At 38.7% G+C, this 18,597-nt stretch overlaps 1 protein-coding gene across 1 annotated transcript in view; it reads right to left on the bottom strand.

Moving 5' to 3' along the window:
• Positions 1 to 8,720: 8,720 nt before the first annotated feature.
• Positions 8,721 to 18,597, bottom strand: part of LVRN (laeverin) — a 75,795-nt gene continuing 65,918 nt past the window's right edge. Inside the window, exons 19-20 of the mRNA XM_031666413.1 lie at positions 15,441 to 15,516; positions 8,721 to 11,620 (exon numbers count right to left, since the gene is read on the bottom strand). Of these exons, the coding sequence (XP_031522273.1) occupies positions 11,480 to 11,620; positions 15,441 to 15,516 (217 nt within the window). The 3' untranslated portion in view covers positions 8,721 to 11,479. The remainder of the gene's footprint in view (positions 11,621 to 15,440; positions 15,517 to 18,597) is intronic.

The raw sequence follows: 18,597 nt of genomic DNA, 5'->3' as shown, positions 1-18,597 counted from the left end.
GTGGACAAGCTGTGTATTAATGCGGTGTTACATCTGGAGAGGGCTTTGGAGCCCATATAGTCCGTGTGTTTTCAGACAATGTTTTTACCATTTTTTTTCCTAAATAAACTTCAATGTATGAAACCAACAAAAGTGAATCTCTCCTATTTAAAGCAGGGGATGGGATGGGAGGCAAGGGCCATGCTGGTCCTTCTCTTTGTCCCAGCATAGCCCCACCCCTTGTAGCTGACATAGTCAATAACTGGCTATACTTAATCAACATTTATGGAAACCATAAAATACTTCCACTCTTGGTTTTCCCTAGAGAAAACCCCTAATGCAGTGGTTTCATTTTACTGCTGAGAAAAGGGCTGCTCAGAGGAGAGTTGCAAATTAAAAATGGAAAAACATATAAAAAGCAAAAAAAAAAAAGTCTTAATTGCCTTTAAAGGAAAACATCAATAAGAATATTCAAAATGCATCAATAAATTTAGTACAGATGTTTTCACAAATTTGACATCTGAAACTGGAATTTATGATATATTAAATTTCTCATATTTTAAACACTGGATTCATTTAAATCTGGTTTATAGTTATAATGGTTTACAAAAACTATAGGAAACAGCATTTCGGCTAACATGAGCTTTCATGAGAAGTGTAAGCATATTTCTAGGTTATATTTTTACAAATAAAGTTTATTTATATCAAAAAAAATCCCTAGGTTGTAATTCCTGCACAGTCTATAATTTTTCAATGCAACTATAAACCCAAACAAATAGTGACTTGACAGTATGAAGCTAGTCATTTTAGAGTTTCTATAAGCTCCTAAAAATATATCTAAATAATGTTTGCAAAGTAGATGCAACAATCTATTTAAATGCATTTACCTAAAGTTTCTTTTTAGAACAAGTCCAAATTTAACTATTCTTATGATAATTATCTTAGAAATTTTCCTTTGTTTTGAACACCCATTTCTATATGAAGCACTGCGTGTTATTTCCAGGAGCTTCCCACTTGACACTATATTATTTCTGGTTTATGGAAGATGTATGTTTTTTTTTTTTTAAAGCTTTCAGAGAGGCTTCTCAGAGTGTAATAGTATCTTAACCATGTCCTAAATTAATAAATAAAAGGAAAACCCAAAGGCGAATGGGGTTTAGCAGTAGAGAGCATGGGTCTTAAATTCTAGCTTCTGCTTCTGCTAGCACTGTGACCTTAAACCCCTATTTCCCCAAGTGTTGAGATCAGAACAATTATACTGACCTGAGTTGGTTAATAAGCCATTGTCTCTCAGTTCCAAAACCACCTTTTAATGCTCTGCTTTGTGATGTTAGGACTCAGACTATGTAAACCACATTTTAGCTTTGCCAGCTCTGCCAACAGGCTTCTCAAGGGACATGGAAGGTTGGAAGAGAAAGAAGGGGCTTGCTTGCTCCTTCCTGTTTGCTTCTAGTTTCTGTCGGCATCACCCCAGCAATGGTTTTTCCTTCTGGCAGTGGCTGTTGGATTCCAGTTCTCAGGATTCTTCCCTCAGTCTCCCAGACCAGCTTAGTAAGTTCCCCACAGAGATACCAGCAGCAGCTGGCCAGAGCCGCCTCCTCAGAGGTATGAGTCCAGCTCCAAGGGGCTTTCCTCTGAGTTTTTGAGGCATCAGCCCCAGTCAAGCTGACCCTCTCCTTAAGGTCTGGATCCTGGCTGGGCTGAGCCCTGTCTCTGAGATTCTGAAGTAGCCACACCAGCTTCTAGGTTCTAATAACTCCACCTCCTCCCTTGTTACCCCTGCCCTAGAAGTGCTAACTGTTTCTTGTAGTTCCTGTCTCGATGTTATCTCGGCCTTACTCTTTTGTCATTTTGGTTCTCCAATACCAATTCCTTGTAAACAGTTCTCATTCAAAAAAGCCGATTTGGTTTCTGATTTCCTGACCAACTATAGAGAATTCTAGGAAATAGATTTTCAAGATAAGATTCTGAGCTTAGGCTTGATCATGACTTTGGGTTTGAACACAGTGCTGACTCCTAGTACTCCCACGATTAATCAGCAATCACCTGTGGTTGATTACAAATGAAATACCTACTCAAGCAAGTGCCTTCTGGGACCAAGTGGCTGCTTTGTTTAACCACTATGAGGATCATATGGTGAGATAGCTATTTCTGTGTGCACTGGAGTGCTTACGAGATGAAAATGACCAACTTGAGACATGGTCAGAGAACCAGAAAACTTCTAAGGCAGCTGTAAAAGAGTCCCTTAAGTTTTGTAGTTGCTCTGTGGGATACATCATTACAATGCAAGTTGAATTCACAGCCTTGCCAAGGCTCAGGTGTGAGCATTAGAAGATTGGTTGGGAAGGAGAGAGATCCTGAGATTTGGAATAAGGACATCTGGGTGAAATCAAACAAAACAGAAAATCTTATACTCCTTCATCCAAACTTCTACATCCTGGTAACTTTAACTTTTGCCCATTATTCCCCCGTTTTGAGGCTGAGAACTACTTCCTGAACTATAACTTGGGGTTCTTCTTTTGTTTTTTTCACTTCCCTAATACTTGTTTAACAAATCCTTAACATTAAAATCTCTTTGCTAAAACAAGCAAATAAAATTGATCTGGCTTCTGTTTTTCTAACTGAAGCCTACTGGACACACTGCCTTATAGGGTTATTTTGAGTCTGAGACAAGGCACATATAGCACAGAGCTCAGTATGGTATATCAGCCACAGAAGACACTCAGCAGGTAGTAGAATTTCCCTGCTGACCACATCTTTTCCTTACTTCGTTGTGCTACTTCTAGTCGAGCAGGTCAAAACTTCTCTCTGAACTTATTTATAAAAGGAGGTAACATTTCTCTAAAAATGGGGGTATGTGTTGGGGGAAATGAAGGAAAATATCAACCTTGTGAAGAAATGAATGATAATTCATTTCTAGTGCTACTACTAGTACTTTCACCCTGCCTCCCTCTCACAGGAATCTATAAACACTGAGGCCACCCTCTAGTGCTAGGTGATCAGAAAGGTCTCCTGCTCACTATTGACAAGTCAAAGGAACACTTTCTGGAAGAAACCAGAGCTATTCTCTGTTATGGAGAATTCTCAGGACAATCTCCTAAATGAACCCTAAGAGCCCTGGCATCACTAAGGATTGTCCCTACCCATAGGAAATGATGGGACTAACCACCTGTGTTGATCTCAAGTAAGACATGCAAACACTAAAGAACTATTCTCAAAGACAAGGTGATCATTTCACAGAGGATAGAAAACCCCAAACTCTTGCAAACTCCATGCTTAGAGCCCCTTTAATCCTCTGATGTGTATCTATGAATCCTGAGAGGACTCATCACGTCATCAAAATCGTCCACCTTCAGTAGAAGCCTGAGAGCAGAGAAGGTGACAGCCTCATCTCATTGCTTGGTATTGTTTGTGAAAGAAAGCAAAGACAGTGAGGAAGCCTTTATATCCTGCTATTTCTTTTCCATGGCAATCAAAATAATTAAAGTGCAGTTCAGCCAAGGACAGGCAAGTATTCACATACACACTATTCTCACAAACATATACTCTATTATAAATACACACACAGCTCTTTCAAATGTTCCTTAGCAAGCAAAATAAGTTATAACATACTTTTAAGAACATAGCTTGGGTAGAAAGAGTTTCTTTTTTTTTTTTTTGATCGAGTCTTGCTCTCAGCTCCCAGGCTGGAGTGCAGCGATCTCGCTCACTGCAAGCTCCTCCGCCCGGGTTCACTGCTCTCTGCTCCCAGCCTCCCGAGACTACAGGCTACCACCTCGGCCTGCCGGTTTTTCTTTGTATTTTTAGTAGAGACGGGTTTCACCCTGCGGGAGCAGCCAGATGGTCTCGGGACCTCCCTGACCTCGGATCCCGGCCTGCCTCTGCCACCTCCCAGTAGTTGGGACAGCTTGAGCCCGGCCGGTAGAAAGAGTTTCTATTAAAAAGCCTGAAACTTATTATTTTGAAAATCCTGATCCAAGGATCTACATTTTAAAAATAGAGTAGATAATATCTACCTGTGTTTTTCATTCTGTGCCTCTAAATTCCATTTAGAATTTTGAAGTCATGTTGTAGCACCCAAATCAAGATAATTTTATTCATCTAGTTAGATTTTCTTCAATGAAAAAATTACAGGTGATCTTAATTTATGATGAAGTTATGTCCCCATAAACCTATAGTAAGTTGAAAATGCAGTTAATGCACCAAACATCATAGCTTTGCATAGTCTACCTCAAATGCTCTGAGAACACTTACATTAGCCTCCAGTTGGGCAACATCATTTAACACAAAGCCTATTTTATAATAAAATGTTGAATATCTCATGTAATTCATGGAAAACTACACTGAAAATGAAAAAAAACAGAACAGCTCTGTGGGTAGTCAAAGTATGGTTACGATTGAATTTGTGTCACTTTTGCACCATTGTAAAGTAAAAAAATAGTAACTCAAACCACGGTAAGTCGGGATTGTCTTAGTGAAAGGAGGTGGTAATATGCACCTAGCAGAGAGTTGTTATTTCATTTCTACTAGATAGTAACAATTAAGAATACTTAGCTATGGGCCGGGCGTGGGGGCTCACACCCAGCATTTTGGCAGGCCGAGGCAGTTGGATCACTTGAGCCCAGGAGCTCAAGACCAGCCTGGGCAACATGGTGAAACCCCGTCTCAACTAAAAATACAAGAAATTGCCCGGGTATGGTGGTGTATGCCTGTAGTCTCAGCTACTCCGGAGGCTGAGGTGGGAGAATCATTTGAGCCTAGGAAGTCAAGGCTGCGGTGAGCGGAGATGGCAGCACTGCATTCCAGCCTGGGTGACAGAGTGACACCTTGTTTCAAAAAAACAAAAACAAAAACAAAAACCACCACAACAAAAATCCCAGAATACATAGCTATGTATCAGGAATTATATGCTACCTTCCAAGGTCCCCCAGCCTAAAACTGTGGATATTATCGTACTCTATATACACGACTGTTTTTCCTGTACATACGTACTTAGGATAAAGTTAATTTATAAATTAGGCACAGTAAGAAATGAACAACAGTAACTAACAATAAAATAGAACAATTATAACAGTATATTGTAATTAAAAATATGCAAATATGGTATCTTTCTCTTTCAGAATATCTTATTGTACTGTACTCACCCTTCTTGTGATGATGTAAAATGGTAAAATGGCTACGTGATGGGATGAAGTGAGGGCAATAACACAGGTATTGTGACATAGGTGGAAAATTCCAGAAATAAACAACCCTTAAGTTTCAAATTGTGCACTGTTCTTAGTGGTGCAATGAAATCTCTTGCCCTCCTGCTTCGGCCCACTGGATGGCAATGAGTCACCATGTAGTCACCTTGGCGATTAGAGCAACTGTTGCAGTATTGCAGTGCTTGTGTTCAAGTGACCCTTATTGTACTTAATAGTGGCCCCAAAACACAGGGTAGTGATGTAATATTTTTGAACTATAGTTGACCCTGAGTAACTGAAACTGTGGAAAATGAAACTGCAGCTAAGGGAAGACTACTTTACTATACTTGTAGATGTGTACTGTTTATCACTGATTATATAAAATGGTAAAATATTATTAGCTATTACTGTAACATGGACTAAGTCAAGTTTTGGCATAATAAGTTCAAGTTACATGATTCACCCATATATATGTAAAGGTCTTCCCAAAAGTCTTAGTGAAATTGTAAGATTGAATACTTTTGGAAGTATAAAGGCTACAAATTTTTATATAAAAGTTTCAAACAAACTTTATTTAAAAGTGTAATGACTTACGTTTATTTTACATTTATATAGCTTTGTTGATTTTGAGTAATACATTTTAAAATTTTAAGTTTTTAGTCCCTCTGGTTGAAGATAGGAAATGTTGACTGAAACAAGAAATTAAGTCTTTTCGGACAACTTGCATTTCCAACTTGGACATAATTATTAAAATGTTTAGTAGATAACTTCAGGATTGTGGCTGTGGCCATTACCAAATTTTAAAGAAAAAAGTGACTTGAAATGAAAGTGCATTGCAGTTCCAGTAACAAATAACTCTTTTATTTAAGTTTAATTTATTCAGAAACTCATAGAAAAGCTGGAGTTACTATAAAAATATTTTTTTCCTGAATCAACAGGTTATTGTTTCACTCCTTGATGTATATTTCTCACAACCAAAATATTTTCTACATAAATACAACAAACTATCAAAGTTGAGAAATTAACAATGATAGCATCTAATCTTCAGACTCCACCCAAGTTTTGCCAATTGTCCCTGTAACATTAGTCTTTTATGGCAAAAGGAACCAGTTTAGGACCACACACAACATTCAGTTGTCATGTCTCTAAGCTCCTCCAGTCTAGAACGGATCCTCTGTCTTTCCTTGACTTTCATGACCTTGAGACTTTTGGGTATTATTGTTGCGGCATGTCCCTCAATTTGCTTTTTTCTTCATTATTAGATTCATGTTTGCAGCTTTGTTAGAAGTAGAACAAGAATAATGATGTAGTTTTGTCATTTCATCTTATTAAATGGAATAAAATTTCTATTTATCCCACTGTGATGGAATATCATTGGAACTGATCACTTGAGTGAGGTGACATCTGCCAGGCTTTTCCCATTGTAAATTACTCATTTTGCCTTCATTATTCAACTGTACTTTGTGGGAAAGAACTTTGAAATTGTGTAAATACCCTTCCTCATCAAAATTTTAATTGTTATTTAGCTCATGATTTCTCATTTTATTCCCTTACTGCCTTTATTATTATGATTCTCAAACTTTCCCAGATTAGGCCAGTGGGGTTTCCTTCAAGCTGGCTTTTGGGCCCATTTGGTATGTCCCCATTATTTTTTGTAGTACTTCCTTACTTTTTGCTTCAAAACATGTTCCACTTTTAATTGCCCCTTTCCTGTCCTGTCCTGGCCCTGAAATCAGCCATTTCTTCAAGGAACTTTGGCTCTTTTAGTGGAGAATGGCATCTAGAAGTCAAGATATGGGCAATAGCTGTGCTTATTATTAGGGTTGTCTTAGTTTGAACTGCCATAACAATATACTATAGACTGGGTGGTTTAAGCAATAGACATTTCTTTCTCACAGTTCTGGAGACTGGAAGGTCCAATATCAAGGTGCCAGCAGCTTCGGTTCCTGGTGAGAGTGCTCCTCTTGGCCTGTAGGCAGCCGCATCCTCTCTCTGTGTTCACTTGCCGTTTTTGGTGCACACACATGGAGGGAGAGAGAATGCTCTGGTGTCTCTTCCTCTTCTTGTAAGAGCACTTATCACATCATGTGGGCTCCAACCTTAAGACCTCATCTAAACCTAATTACCTCCCAAAGTCCTCACCTCTGAATACCATTACTTTGGGGGTTAGAGCTTCAACATATGAATTGTTGGGGGATACATTCAGTCCATAACTAGATGTTGCTGCTGCTACTCTCTCTCAGGAGGGAAGCTAGAGTCTAAATCCATTAGGTTGGTGCAAAAGTAATTGCAAGTTTTGCCATTACTTTTACTCTTTCTCTATCTCTGTATAAATAGAGATAGATAGAGATGATGTAGATATAGATATATTAGATTGGTGCAAAAGTAATTGTGGTTTTTGCCACTAAAAGTAATGGCAAAAACTATATCTATATCTATGTATATTCAGATAAAGAGCAAAATATATCTACACATATTACAGCTGTTTATTACACACTTCACAAATACTTATAAATCTATCTATATATTGAAAACTATGAGTCCACACAAATACTTCCAATTCCATACCAGAACAGTTCATTCTTGTTCCCTTCATTTGAATATCTGCAACTCCCTTCTCCAACTATGAGAAGCCTGGATCCTATTATCATGGATGTATTTTCTTGTTTGATCCATAACCCTATGGCAACTCACCTTTTATATCTGCCTCTCTCCCTCCCCATGTGGATTCCCTCCTTACCCTCCCCAGGCTCTGATACCTCATACTAGGCCACCTTCCAACATATGGATATCCTCTTTACCCCACAAGGACTTGAACTGCCCATTTTGGGTTGCACAACCCCCATTAGATGCCCTTCTCACCCTATCTGGGCTCTAAGTCACCATGTCATAATCCCCTCCACCACCGTGTGGTAACCTTATTCACCCTGTCTGGGTTCTGATATCCTGCTGTGATCTCCCCTCCTCTGTGTGGATTCTTTCTTCACGCCATTCAAACTCTTAATGCCCACTTCAAGTCATAGGCCACCTTGCTCTATTTCACCTCTAGGACTGACTTATTTATGAAGGGAAGGGAAGAGGAAGAGCCCAAATAACTCCTAAAAATGTGTGTTGTAGAGATAACCTTTGCTAAATCTTGTTGAATTAGAGAGAAGAATGAGCCAAAGGCAACATATGTATGGTTTCAAATGCTGCTAACTGTGCTAAATCATTCTTTACATGGGGGAGGCAGTTATATTTACTTGTAAGCATCCCTTAAGGCTTTGCTTTGAACATGGTAATCCTGCTACAGTTTGCATGAGAAAAAAATAGCTTTTATTGGAGCAAAGAATGGATTAAACACGAGAAGTAACTAAGATGAACTGCATTTTAAATCTCATCTCACTTTGCTTCTTCATGCCTTCCCCAGAATAAATTGCTATACAGATTGGTCCCAGAGATCTAAATTACAAAAGATGTTGAACATCACACTAAGGCATTTGTTCTTTCATTTAAAGTCAACAATGACAAGTCACTGAATGGGTTTGGGCAAAAAAAAAAAAAAAAAAAAAAAAGGCGTAAGATTGTGAGAAAAAATTTAATTTCTAATAATGAAATTGGAAAAAATCATGACTATATTGTATACATTGCTAATTATTTTCAGGAAGAAAGGTATACAATAAATGGACTGGGTCAGGGAAATCATTTTATAGTTGGGGTGATAATAGACAAGCAGTTTTTATTGGTTAATAAAGTATTAATGCCACACAGACAAATCAGCCTCAGTACCACTCCCTGACCTGTTACTGCATTATTGCTACCACAGAAACCAATCAACAATTACCTGTTTTTATACTTTGTATAAGGTAAAGCATAATAAAATGCAGTGCTTAAGTAACCAGCTTCATCCAAGTAAGTAAAAATGTTATATCATCTATTTTTTTTCTCATATTTAGAGGAAAGACTATTAATCAAATATTTGGGCATTTGATTTTGGAGAAACACCTTCAGCAGTATTTAATTACCACAGAAGCTAAGATGTACTAGGATTCAGTTTAACTTTTAACTGTCTGGAAAGACCAGCCTACATGCTCTTTTGGCAAGATCAGTAGTTCTTGGCATCACCCAATACCAGGCATCAGAGCCTTCTTGACCCTGAGTGTCAGCTTCAAAGCACACTTGGTGGACTGAGACCATGGTTGCGTGGGAAGACCAAGGAGTGAGGATAAGAACAACCAGGCAGAAGGAAGGCAGAGGTCACTGGAAAGAGGAGAAAGGGGAAAAGGGGAGAAGGGAAGAGGGAGCTTGAGAGAGAAACAACGGGAGTGGAAATAGAGGAGAGAGCTATGTATGGTTTGAATATGTCCCTCCAAGGTGATGTGTTGAAAACTTAATCCTCAATGCAATGTTGAGAGGTGGGACTTTCAAGAGGTGATTAGGTCATGAAGGTTCTGCCTTCATGAATAGATTAATGCTCTTATCATGGGAGTTGGCTAGTCGTCATGGGAGAGGGTTCTTGATAAAAAGGATGAGTTCAGTCCTCTTCTCTCTTCTTTCTCTTGCCCTCTTGCCTTTCACCATGGGGGATGACACAGCAAGAAGGCCCTAGTGAGATGCAGGCCCCTGGACCTTGGAATCTCCAGCCTCCAGAATGATAAGAAACACATCTCTGTTCTTCACAAATTACCCAGTCTAAGGTATTCTGTGACAGCAGCACAAAATGGACGAAGACAGAGAGGAAGAGGAGGAAGAGAAAAGCAGTTGAGAGGACACATGAAGACAAAGTTATTGAAAGATGAGATTCATTATCAGAGGAAATATGGGAAATATAGAATGAGTGTTTAAGAAAAAAAACAGGAAAGTGTCTCACCTACAACACTTTGAAGGCATGCAGATATTTTATTGCTGAAAATTTACATTTCTAAATTTGAAGAAATTCTCTGACCTGTGCTTTCGTTTGTCCACACGGTGAAGTCCCACAGCCTCCCCCTGACACTCAGGGAGAACCCTCTTGTGAAGCAAATATAAAAGCAAAATTTTGTTTCGTATTTTCATTTATGGCTGCCTTAACTTATACAAGAAATAGGAAAAACGTCTTAGGTCACATTGCTTTGAGCTTATGTAACATCTTTAAAGACTGTTAATTGATGTCACACTCCGTAACCTTTACAAATATCACCCTGAGGTGGAGATCTGTAGTTTTACCCCCATTCTACAAAAATAAAAATACAATAAAAGATTAAATCATATACACAAAGTCTATAAGAGGAATGATTGGCTTTAGTTGTCTTGTTTTAATCAAGCATGAGAAAACTAAGCTAATTCCATACACTGGGACTGACCAAAATGTGTAAAGTAAGTTAGTCCACATTACAAGTAGGTTCAATTTGGCCAAAAGACACCATGTTTCAAACTTAATCCCCTGAGTGCAAAACTGTAAGATTATGCTCCAGTTAGCCTGTAGTTCTGTTTCCTTGATTTTAGGATTCCTTTTGCCCTAAATAGTAGCCCATACTTGCTATTGTCTTTTGACATCATTATTTTCACTCATACACTTAGGCCGAAAGGGTGTCCATCCCACTGGTGAATACACAATCAAGAGCTTCAGAGCAAAGCCTTCATCTCCACTGTGGCCTCCACCACAGCAAGCCTAAGTGCACTTCCATGGATCCTACAATCATTTGTCTTTTTGTGACACCATAAAATTCAGTAACTAGCAACGCGTGATTCAATGCAGGATATACTGTGGGAGAGAGAAATGGGCAGGAGAAGACACATTTCTTGCCTTTAGGGCTCGTTAAATTGTCTCCTCTTTCTTTTTCAACTGCTTTTCTTTGGCTCTTCTATCTTCAGTGAATATACTTTTTGAGTTTCTGTCTTTTCATATTGTCATGTTATCTTCTCATTAGTCTTTTCAATTTTCAATGTTGAACTAAATAAACCCTCGGGCCTCGCTAAACTGTTATTTCCCTCAGCAAAGAATGTGCTATTCATTAATGCCAATGATTTTATATTCCACTGGCCTTCACAACAAAATAAGCAAGACTTTCTTAGGTTAATTTGTTTTTACACAACATTTAAAGTGAATTCTGTGGGATTACAGCCCAACGTGAAGTGACATCTTTCCCAGAAATACAGCAGCATTGGCAAAATTGTCAGCAATCACCCAACCTCAGGGCCAAACATGACAATATGAGAAGAAAGGCACTCTGAGTAATAAATGTGACTGAAATACAAACAAAATGTATGGTTTTCCAGACTCATAAAGTATTGGAAGACAAAACTGTGAGCAAACTACATTATAATAGGCAAGAGGAGTGCTGAAAGATAGCCACAAGCTATGTGTTTCTCCTTAGCCATGCAGCCATCCTGGCACTTTGCTTCTTGTTTTTCAGATTTTCATTCTTTATTGTCTGTAATTTGGCATGAACGCTGATCCTCAAGTGTTCCTCCAACATGTTACTGAAAAACTGCTGCAGCTGGAAGGACAGAGAGACAGATGATCAGTGCAATCTAACTTCCCATTTGGACAAAACAAATATCTAAATGCTAAGCAGCAACATGATTTTGTAAATTGGTGATGATGGTTGGAATGAGTAGAAATGTATACTCCCAGATTGTGTGTCCCTGGGGAGACTGTGACTGAGACAATGTGATGAACACCACACCTACCCCAAAGAAGCAGATGTAGACAGGAAGGTCCATGAAGCAGAAACTATGCCTTATTCATTGCTCTATTCCCAAAGCACATATTAAGTCTCAATGAATATTTACTGAAGGCAAATAGAGTGTTCTCTAAGATTTGCAGACAGAGATACAGTGAACCCCCTCACTTTTTTTAATCTCAAAAGAAACTGAAACTTCCAAAGCTCAAAATTGGTACATAATAGTTGCATCTTTACAACTGTCATTCTTTATTTGAGAACACTTAGATAATGAATTCGTCCATTGGCTGAATTACCTCATTGGGTCAGGTCAAGCATTCAGTTATCAGAACATTTGTTGTAATATTATGTATAAGTCAGACTCCAAGTGAATAATAAGTTATATTCCAAAATATAAATAAGTTATAAGTTTTTTCAATTTTCATTTTACCAAAAGTCTCTTTTTGTATCAGTGGATTAGAACTCCAAACACTTACAGCCGTAAGATGAAGATGCGCATTCCAGTTCACAACAGCTCACTTCAACCCTAATATACTCAAAATTGCATAGTAATAGGGCTATCAAGCCTAATTACAATGTGAAAGAAATGTTTTAGGGAAAAGTAAGTTAAAGAGCCAGGAACAATCCTCCTCCACTCTTTCCTTCCCTGCTCACACCTGCCAGGAGGTGGTAACCAACAGCCCACAACTCCACATCACGGACAGTGTGCCCAGGATTGGGCTCCTGTAGTGGTGGGAGGGGAGTGGCGATGGTGTTTCGGCTTGTAGGTGGGCTTTATGTGTGCTTGAGAGTATGTCTAGCAGGGGAACATAAAAACCAGAGCCAGAGATGCGGAAGGTGTTTGAAAATTGTGCCTTTGGAGAGGGACAAGGGAGGCAAATGATTTCATTTTCACTTTCTTTTTTATTATTTATTTTAGATATCACCCTGTGAACTGATGCAGCCTAGCAGGACTGCTGGACATTAACAGTTGTTGGCAAGGATATTCATCTTAGCTCATTCATTTATTTTTTTAAATTGCAACAATTTAACTACTGCTAAATCCATTTTTCCAATTTTGAAAAGCTGTCAGTGACTAGAATTTTGAAATTTTGAAGATTGCTAAATTTATACGAACCTCATTTATTATTCATTAACAACAACAAAACTTCACTAGATTCTGTAGAGGCAAAGATTGAACTAACGAATTTTAGAAGATAAAAACACACACTGAATCTTGATTGGCGGAGCTTTTGTATCAGCATGTTCTGGCTGTAGTGTGCTTTTCTTTCCCTTGTCCAGGGAATCCCTGATAAATCAGGTCCTGACAGCTCAGCCTGAGGCAGGCCAAAACTCAAAAAAAGATAATTTCTTTGGGAATTAGCAGTTCTGCTTCTCTCATGATAACAATTATATGACTTCTACTTGTCCTTTTTTTTTGCTTAGGATCAAAGTTCAGGCCTTTATGACCTATACATGTATTTGTTTATTTGCTTAGGGAGAGTTGATTTACCTTTATTCACAAAGGCTCTTCTTGTTCTTATTAACATAGTTTCAGGCCCTGGTGTTTAATTTTAATCAATTTTATTGGGATTTAATTTATGTACAATAAACTAGATATACTTAAACTGTACAAGTCAGTGAATTTTGACCAATGTGTACCCCTTTGAAACCATAGACACAATCAAGTACATTTCCTCTACCCTGAAAAAGGGTCCTCAGGCCCTCTTGCAGTCCATCTCTCTCTGTCCCAGGCAACCACCGATCTGCCCTTTGTCACTATAGATCCATTTGCATTACCCAGAATGTGACTGGTTTCTTTTACCAAACATAATCACCTTGATATTCATCCATGTTGCTACACAAATTTTAAAAATTTCAGGATAGTATTCCATTGTGTGGGTATATTACTTTTCCTTATTCATTTACCTATGGATGGGCATTTAGATGGTTTCCAGTTAACATTTAAAAAAACTGCCTGTTTCCTGACATGGTTGTGTCATGTTACATTCCTCCCAGCAGGATAAAAGAGTTCCAGTTGCTCCATATCTTTGCCACCATTTGGTACCATAAATCTGTCTAATTTTACCTACGCTACTGGGTGTGTACAGGTTGTATTTATATTGTATCCTTGTTTTACTTTGTGTGAAAGTATCTTTTTGTAGACATTTGCTTTTGTCCGCTTCGTTTACTTTCTGGTTACAGCCCTTTGTCCTTTCAGAACTTCCCCTTCCCCTTCCCAGTGCCTGTGACTTGGGTGGGGCTGTTCGACCCTGGCTAGACCAATCAGAGTATTCCATTTCCCCTGGACACAGTGATTGCTGCCTCTGACCCAAGCAGGACCAACCAAAGTGCTTTTTTCAGGGCAGGAACTCTTGAAGCTGTGAGAAAGTATCCTTCCTTCTGCAGCTGGGAGTGCTGAGGATTATATAAGCAGGGAGCTATGCTTCTCTCCACATGGAAAAAGACTGCCTAATAAAAATTCAGCCTAGAGGAAAGCAAAGCCAGGAAACGGTAAGAATCTAGAATAGACAAAACTAAGATATCATCTCTGTCCTCAGGGAACTTATTGTAGCCTCATGGGGTAGACATATTTACCAGTGATTACACTATAAGGTAATAAGCACTATCGTAAAAATATATTCATAGGATTACTTGAAAGTATAGGTGAGGAAAGGGTATAAATCCTTCATTAAAAAGTTCCCAGAATAGATAATAGGAGCAGAATCTTAAAAGATGATTAGGAATTATCCAGCCAGGAACTGGGATGAAGAATGTTCTCTAGACAAAAAGTAGAGTGTTTCTGAAATCCAGAAAATGTGAAGCTATACAATAATTCAAGAAAATTTGTAAGTGGTACAGTATAGCTAGAGGAAACGTGTTTAGGGGTGTCTGTCCATCTCTCTTGCCCTCTGACACTTGGTGGTGAGGTGAGCAAAAATGAAGCCAAACTGTAGCATAGGGGCCAGATCATGAAGGGCCTCATGCTAATCACAGGATTTCAAAATTTCTTTGAAAAACTATGAAAAGCTACTGAAGCTCTGGAACACAGCAATGACTGGCAGTGATGGCAAAGGTGGGATAGAAGGAAGCCCAATCTGGGACAGGAACCCTGGGCGAGAGTCCCCTGCATTCAGGTGAGAAAGGATGAAGTGCCACCCTCCATGAACAGGTGATCTCTATTTCAGGAGGAGGATACAATTAAAAACACTTCTTCACAGTGATACAGCAGCAACAGAAGCATAGACTGTAATAATTCAGATAAGCGTATTATTATTTTTAATTTTAACAAGTCCAAATTGCATAAAAAGTGGTTTCCAGCCGGGCGCGGTGGCTCACGCCTGTAATCCCAGCACTTTGGGAGGCCGAGGCGGGCGGATCACAAGGTCAGGAGATCGAGACCACGGTGAAACCCCGTTTGTACTAAAAATACAAAAAATTAGCCGGGCGCGGTGGCGGGCGCCTGTAGTCCCAGCTACTCAGGAGGCTGAGGCAGGAGAATGGCGTGAACCCGGGAGGCGGAGCTTGCAGTGAGCTGAGATTGCGCCACTGCACTCCAGCCTGGGCGACAGAGCGAGACTCTGTCTCAAAAAAAAAAAAAAAAAAAAGTGGTTTCCAAATTATCATTGTATTTCATAATATTTAAAGTGCTTACCTCCACAATCTGTAAATCTGTAGTTATGGCTCTCCCTATTGCATATATTAGATTGATCAATGATTGTGTGCCATACCTACAAGGCAATAAGATGTTAATCAAGGGTGGAAAGCATTTTGCAAAATAAAGCTATATTTTATACAGCAGATGAATGCCAAGTGTACGGCCCCTATTAATTCCTATGTCCCAAATCTAAGTAAAAACATGTATGAACTAGTTTAGTTTCATCTTTCAATAGAAAATCCTATTAACACTAAGGAAATATTGATAGTTAAATACTTATATGTGTTACACAAATCTGTTATCTAAATCTAAAAAGTTCTTCTTAAAAACAACCATTATCTATTAAAATGAGGTAGTTGGAATACATGTCACATGTCTCAATACAATTTCTAAAGGAATAAATAAATATATAAATTGTATCCCGTAAAAAACAGTAGTTAATAGAGGATCCATTTCAGAACTGCTGACTAAAGCCCCCTGAAGGTGTATTTAAAATGTTGTTTCGGTGCGTGCTTTTTTGGAGAGAAGATCCGTGTCTTCCGATGTTCTCTAAATGTTGGTGACCCTGAAGGCTGAGCACCATGGCCCTACCTGTGCTTGTTTCAATAGGTGTGGTAATGGAAACTTTCCCTCTAGTTTAGTGTCCCTGAATATCTAGCAAAAAAAATCTTAAAATAACTGTGAAGTATTGCTATGAAAAAAGAGCAGATACTTACCTGCTCAAAGTGTGGCTGTAGTTAAAAAAGTAAATAAAAGACTTTTGGGTGCATTAAAAAAGAAAGAAAAATTAAAATAGGGTTATTATAATGGACTGACCAAGAGATGGTTGAATAGTTAATATACACAATTGATTTACTTCAAAAATATGTACTTGAAATTAAAAATTATAAGAGTTAACTTTGGCATAATATACTAATAAAGGTGAGAGAAAATAGTGCTGCTGTTTTTCTAAGTTCCTAGCTGTAACTTACGCTGTGTCTACCTGAGCAACGTGAAGGACAATAGAACTCTGCATATAATTGAGGCAAGCGAAACTGTTTTTATGAAGAAAGAGTAAACATTCTTAGTTCTCTATTTTAATTGGCCAACTAGGCAGAAAAAACCTATAAAATGACTCAAGAAACTTGAGTTCCAAAGAACTCAAATTCCAACCTTAAAAATAAAAATAGAAAACAGAGGAAATCTACCTATGGTGCTAAATGTGTTAATTTCTGCCAGACACAGGAGAAAGGTACCTGAGGAGGCAGGGCTGGGTTTGACATTACCTTGGAAAATTTATAAATTGTAAAAATGGAGAATAACAGATACTTAGAAGCATTGTTCTGGAGCGTAAATGAGATAATGTATATGGAAGCACCTATTAGATTACCTGGCACACTTCATTCCTTCCTGCTCTTGTCAACTTCAAGAGTGGCTATTTTTGAAACAGATGATTTATCATTCTTGTTGAGAGGGCAATCTCTTTCAAATATTACTCAACAAAACTGCATTACAAATAGTTTACCCCCATTAGTGTTCAAATACATTCTAATTAATATGAAGTCAAAAGCCAATATGAGTCAATATAGTAATCCTTTTTAAAAAGTTGATAACATCTAACATTAGTGTGGGAACAGTGATTTCAGTACTCCAGTCTGGCTCTCCTTTCTGCCCCTCCCTCTTCTCACATTACCCCTCCCTTCATCTCCCCTGCCATGTCAGATTCCTTCTGGCAAGGATGGCCACACGGCAAGCATGGGGACACCAAGGCATCCAGCCTGATCCATGCCGTGGGAATAGACTCCCCAGTGCTTGGACCCTCCACTCTGATAACCTCTCACTTTGCTTGTGCTCCTGTTTAGCCTTTTCGGCTGTGTTCCCCATCACGAAATACAACCAACTAGAAGTGAAAATGATTCCATGTTTTTAAGCTTAAGACTTTAAGCAATACAATAACATGTGGAGAAAAAAATCAAGTGCTTAATAAGAAGGTAAGATTCATTTTGGACAGGATGAGTTTAAAACTGATCATACTCTGTATCCTATATTGAGATAAAACTGGCTTTTCTGTATGCTGTGAAACCCATTTAACAGAGATAATAATGACACAAATAATGCTTCTACCACATCCATTGAAAAGTCCCAAAAATACTATTGCTTCATCTCTATTCATATGCTTCCATAGGACCTATTCATAGCTATGTGTACCTACTGACTTTTCTGTAACTTGAAATATAGCTCCATGACCAATGGAGTCTTTCTCATTGGAATGAGTATTCAAGAGATTATCTTTGGCCCAATAATTAACTAAATTTTCCGACACCAACCAGTGCAATGCCCTGTACATGACAGTGAGGGGCAAGACCAAGCCAAAAGTTGTTTTATTCAATCAAATATTCCAAAATGTATTTCCAGATTAGGCTTCCTGGGAAGAATTCTGGGCCTGGCTGAAAAGAACAGCGGTTCCTGCGCCGCTATTGGCGATATACTCAACTCCAACATGTGCCTTGGTGTGGAGACGATGTCTGTGAGCTTGCCTGCATGTCACTGTGAGACATATGCCCATCAGTGCTCTGAGATAAGGGAGGGATGTACTCAAAACCACAGCACTGGTCACTTCATGCTTAGGGCCAAGCTGGACATAAGATGGTATTTTTTTGTTTTTGCATTTAGGCAAGCTGCCTCTGCCAGCCTGTCTCTCACCCTGTAGAAATGGAGCATAAGATCCCAGCAAGATACCACCTTATGGGAGGGGTGCAAAGCCGCTCTGCTCGTACTCCCCCTGATTCTAGCTCCCACAGCCAAGACCAAACCAGCAACCAAAAGCTCAACACATTAAAAAGCAAAAACAAAAATAAAATGAAAACTTCTGGAATAAGAAGTAGATTATTCAAACTTTTTCATAAAAAAGCAACTGACTATGGGCAGAGGGAAGGATGAATATGCACAGCACAGAGGATTTTTAGGGTAGTGAAAGTATTCCGTATGATGCTACAATGGTGAATATGCATCATTATACATTAATACATCAACACCCATAGAATGTGCAACACCAAGAGTAAACCCTAATGTAAACTAGGGACTTTGGGTGATAATGATGTGCCTGTTTATGTTAATCAATTATAGTACAGCTATGAGCCACATAACAATGTTTCAGTCAACAATGGACAACATT

Source organism: Papio anubis, chromosome 5 (assembly GCF_008728515.1).
Source record: "Papio anubis isolate 15944 chromosome 5, Panubis1.0, whole genome shotgun sequence".
NCBI lineage: Eukaryota > Metazoa > Chordata > Mammalia > Primates > Cercopithecidae > Papio > Papio anubis.
The sequence above is the reverse complement of the archived record's forward strand: the minus strand, read 5'-3'. Positions and strand labels throughout refer to the sequence as shown.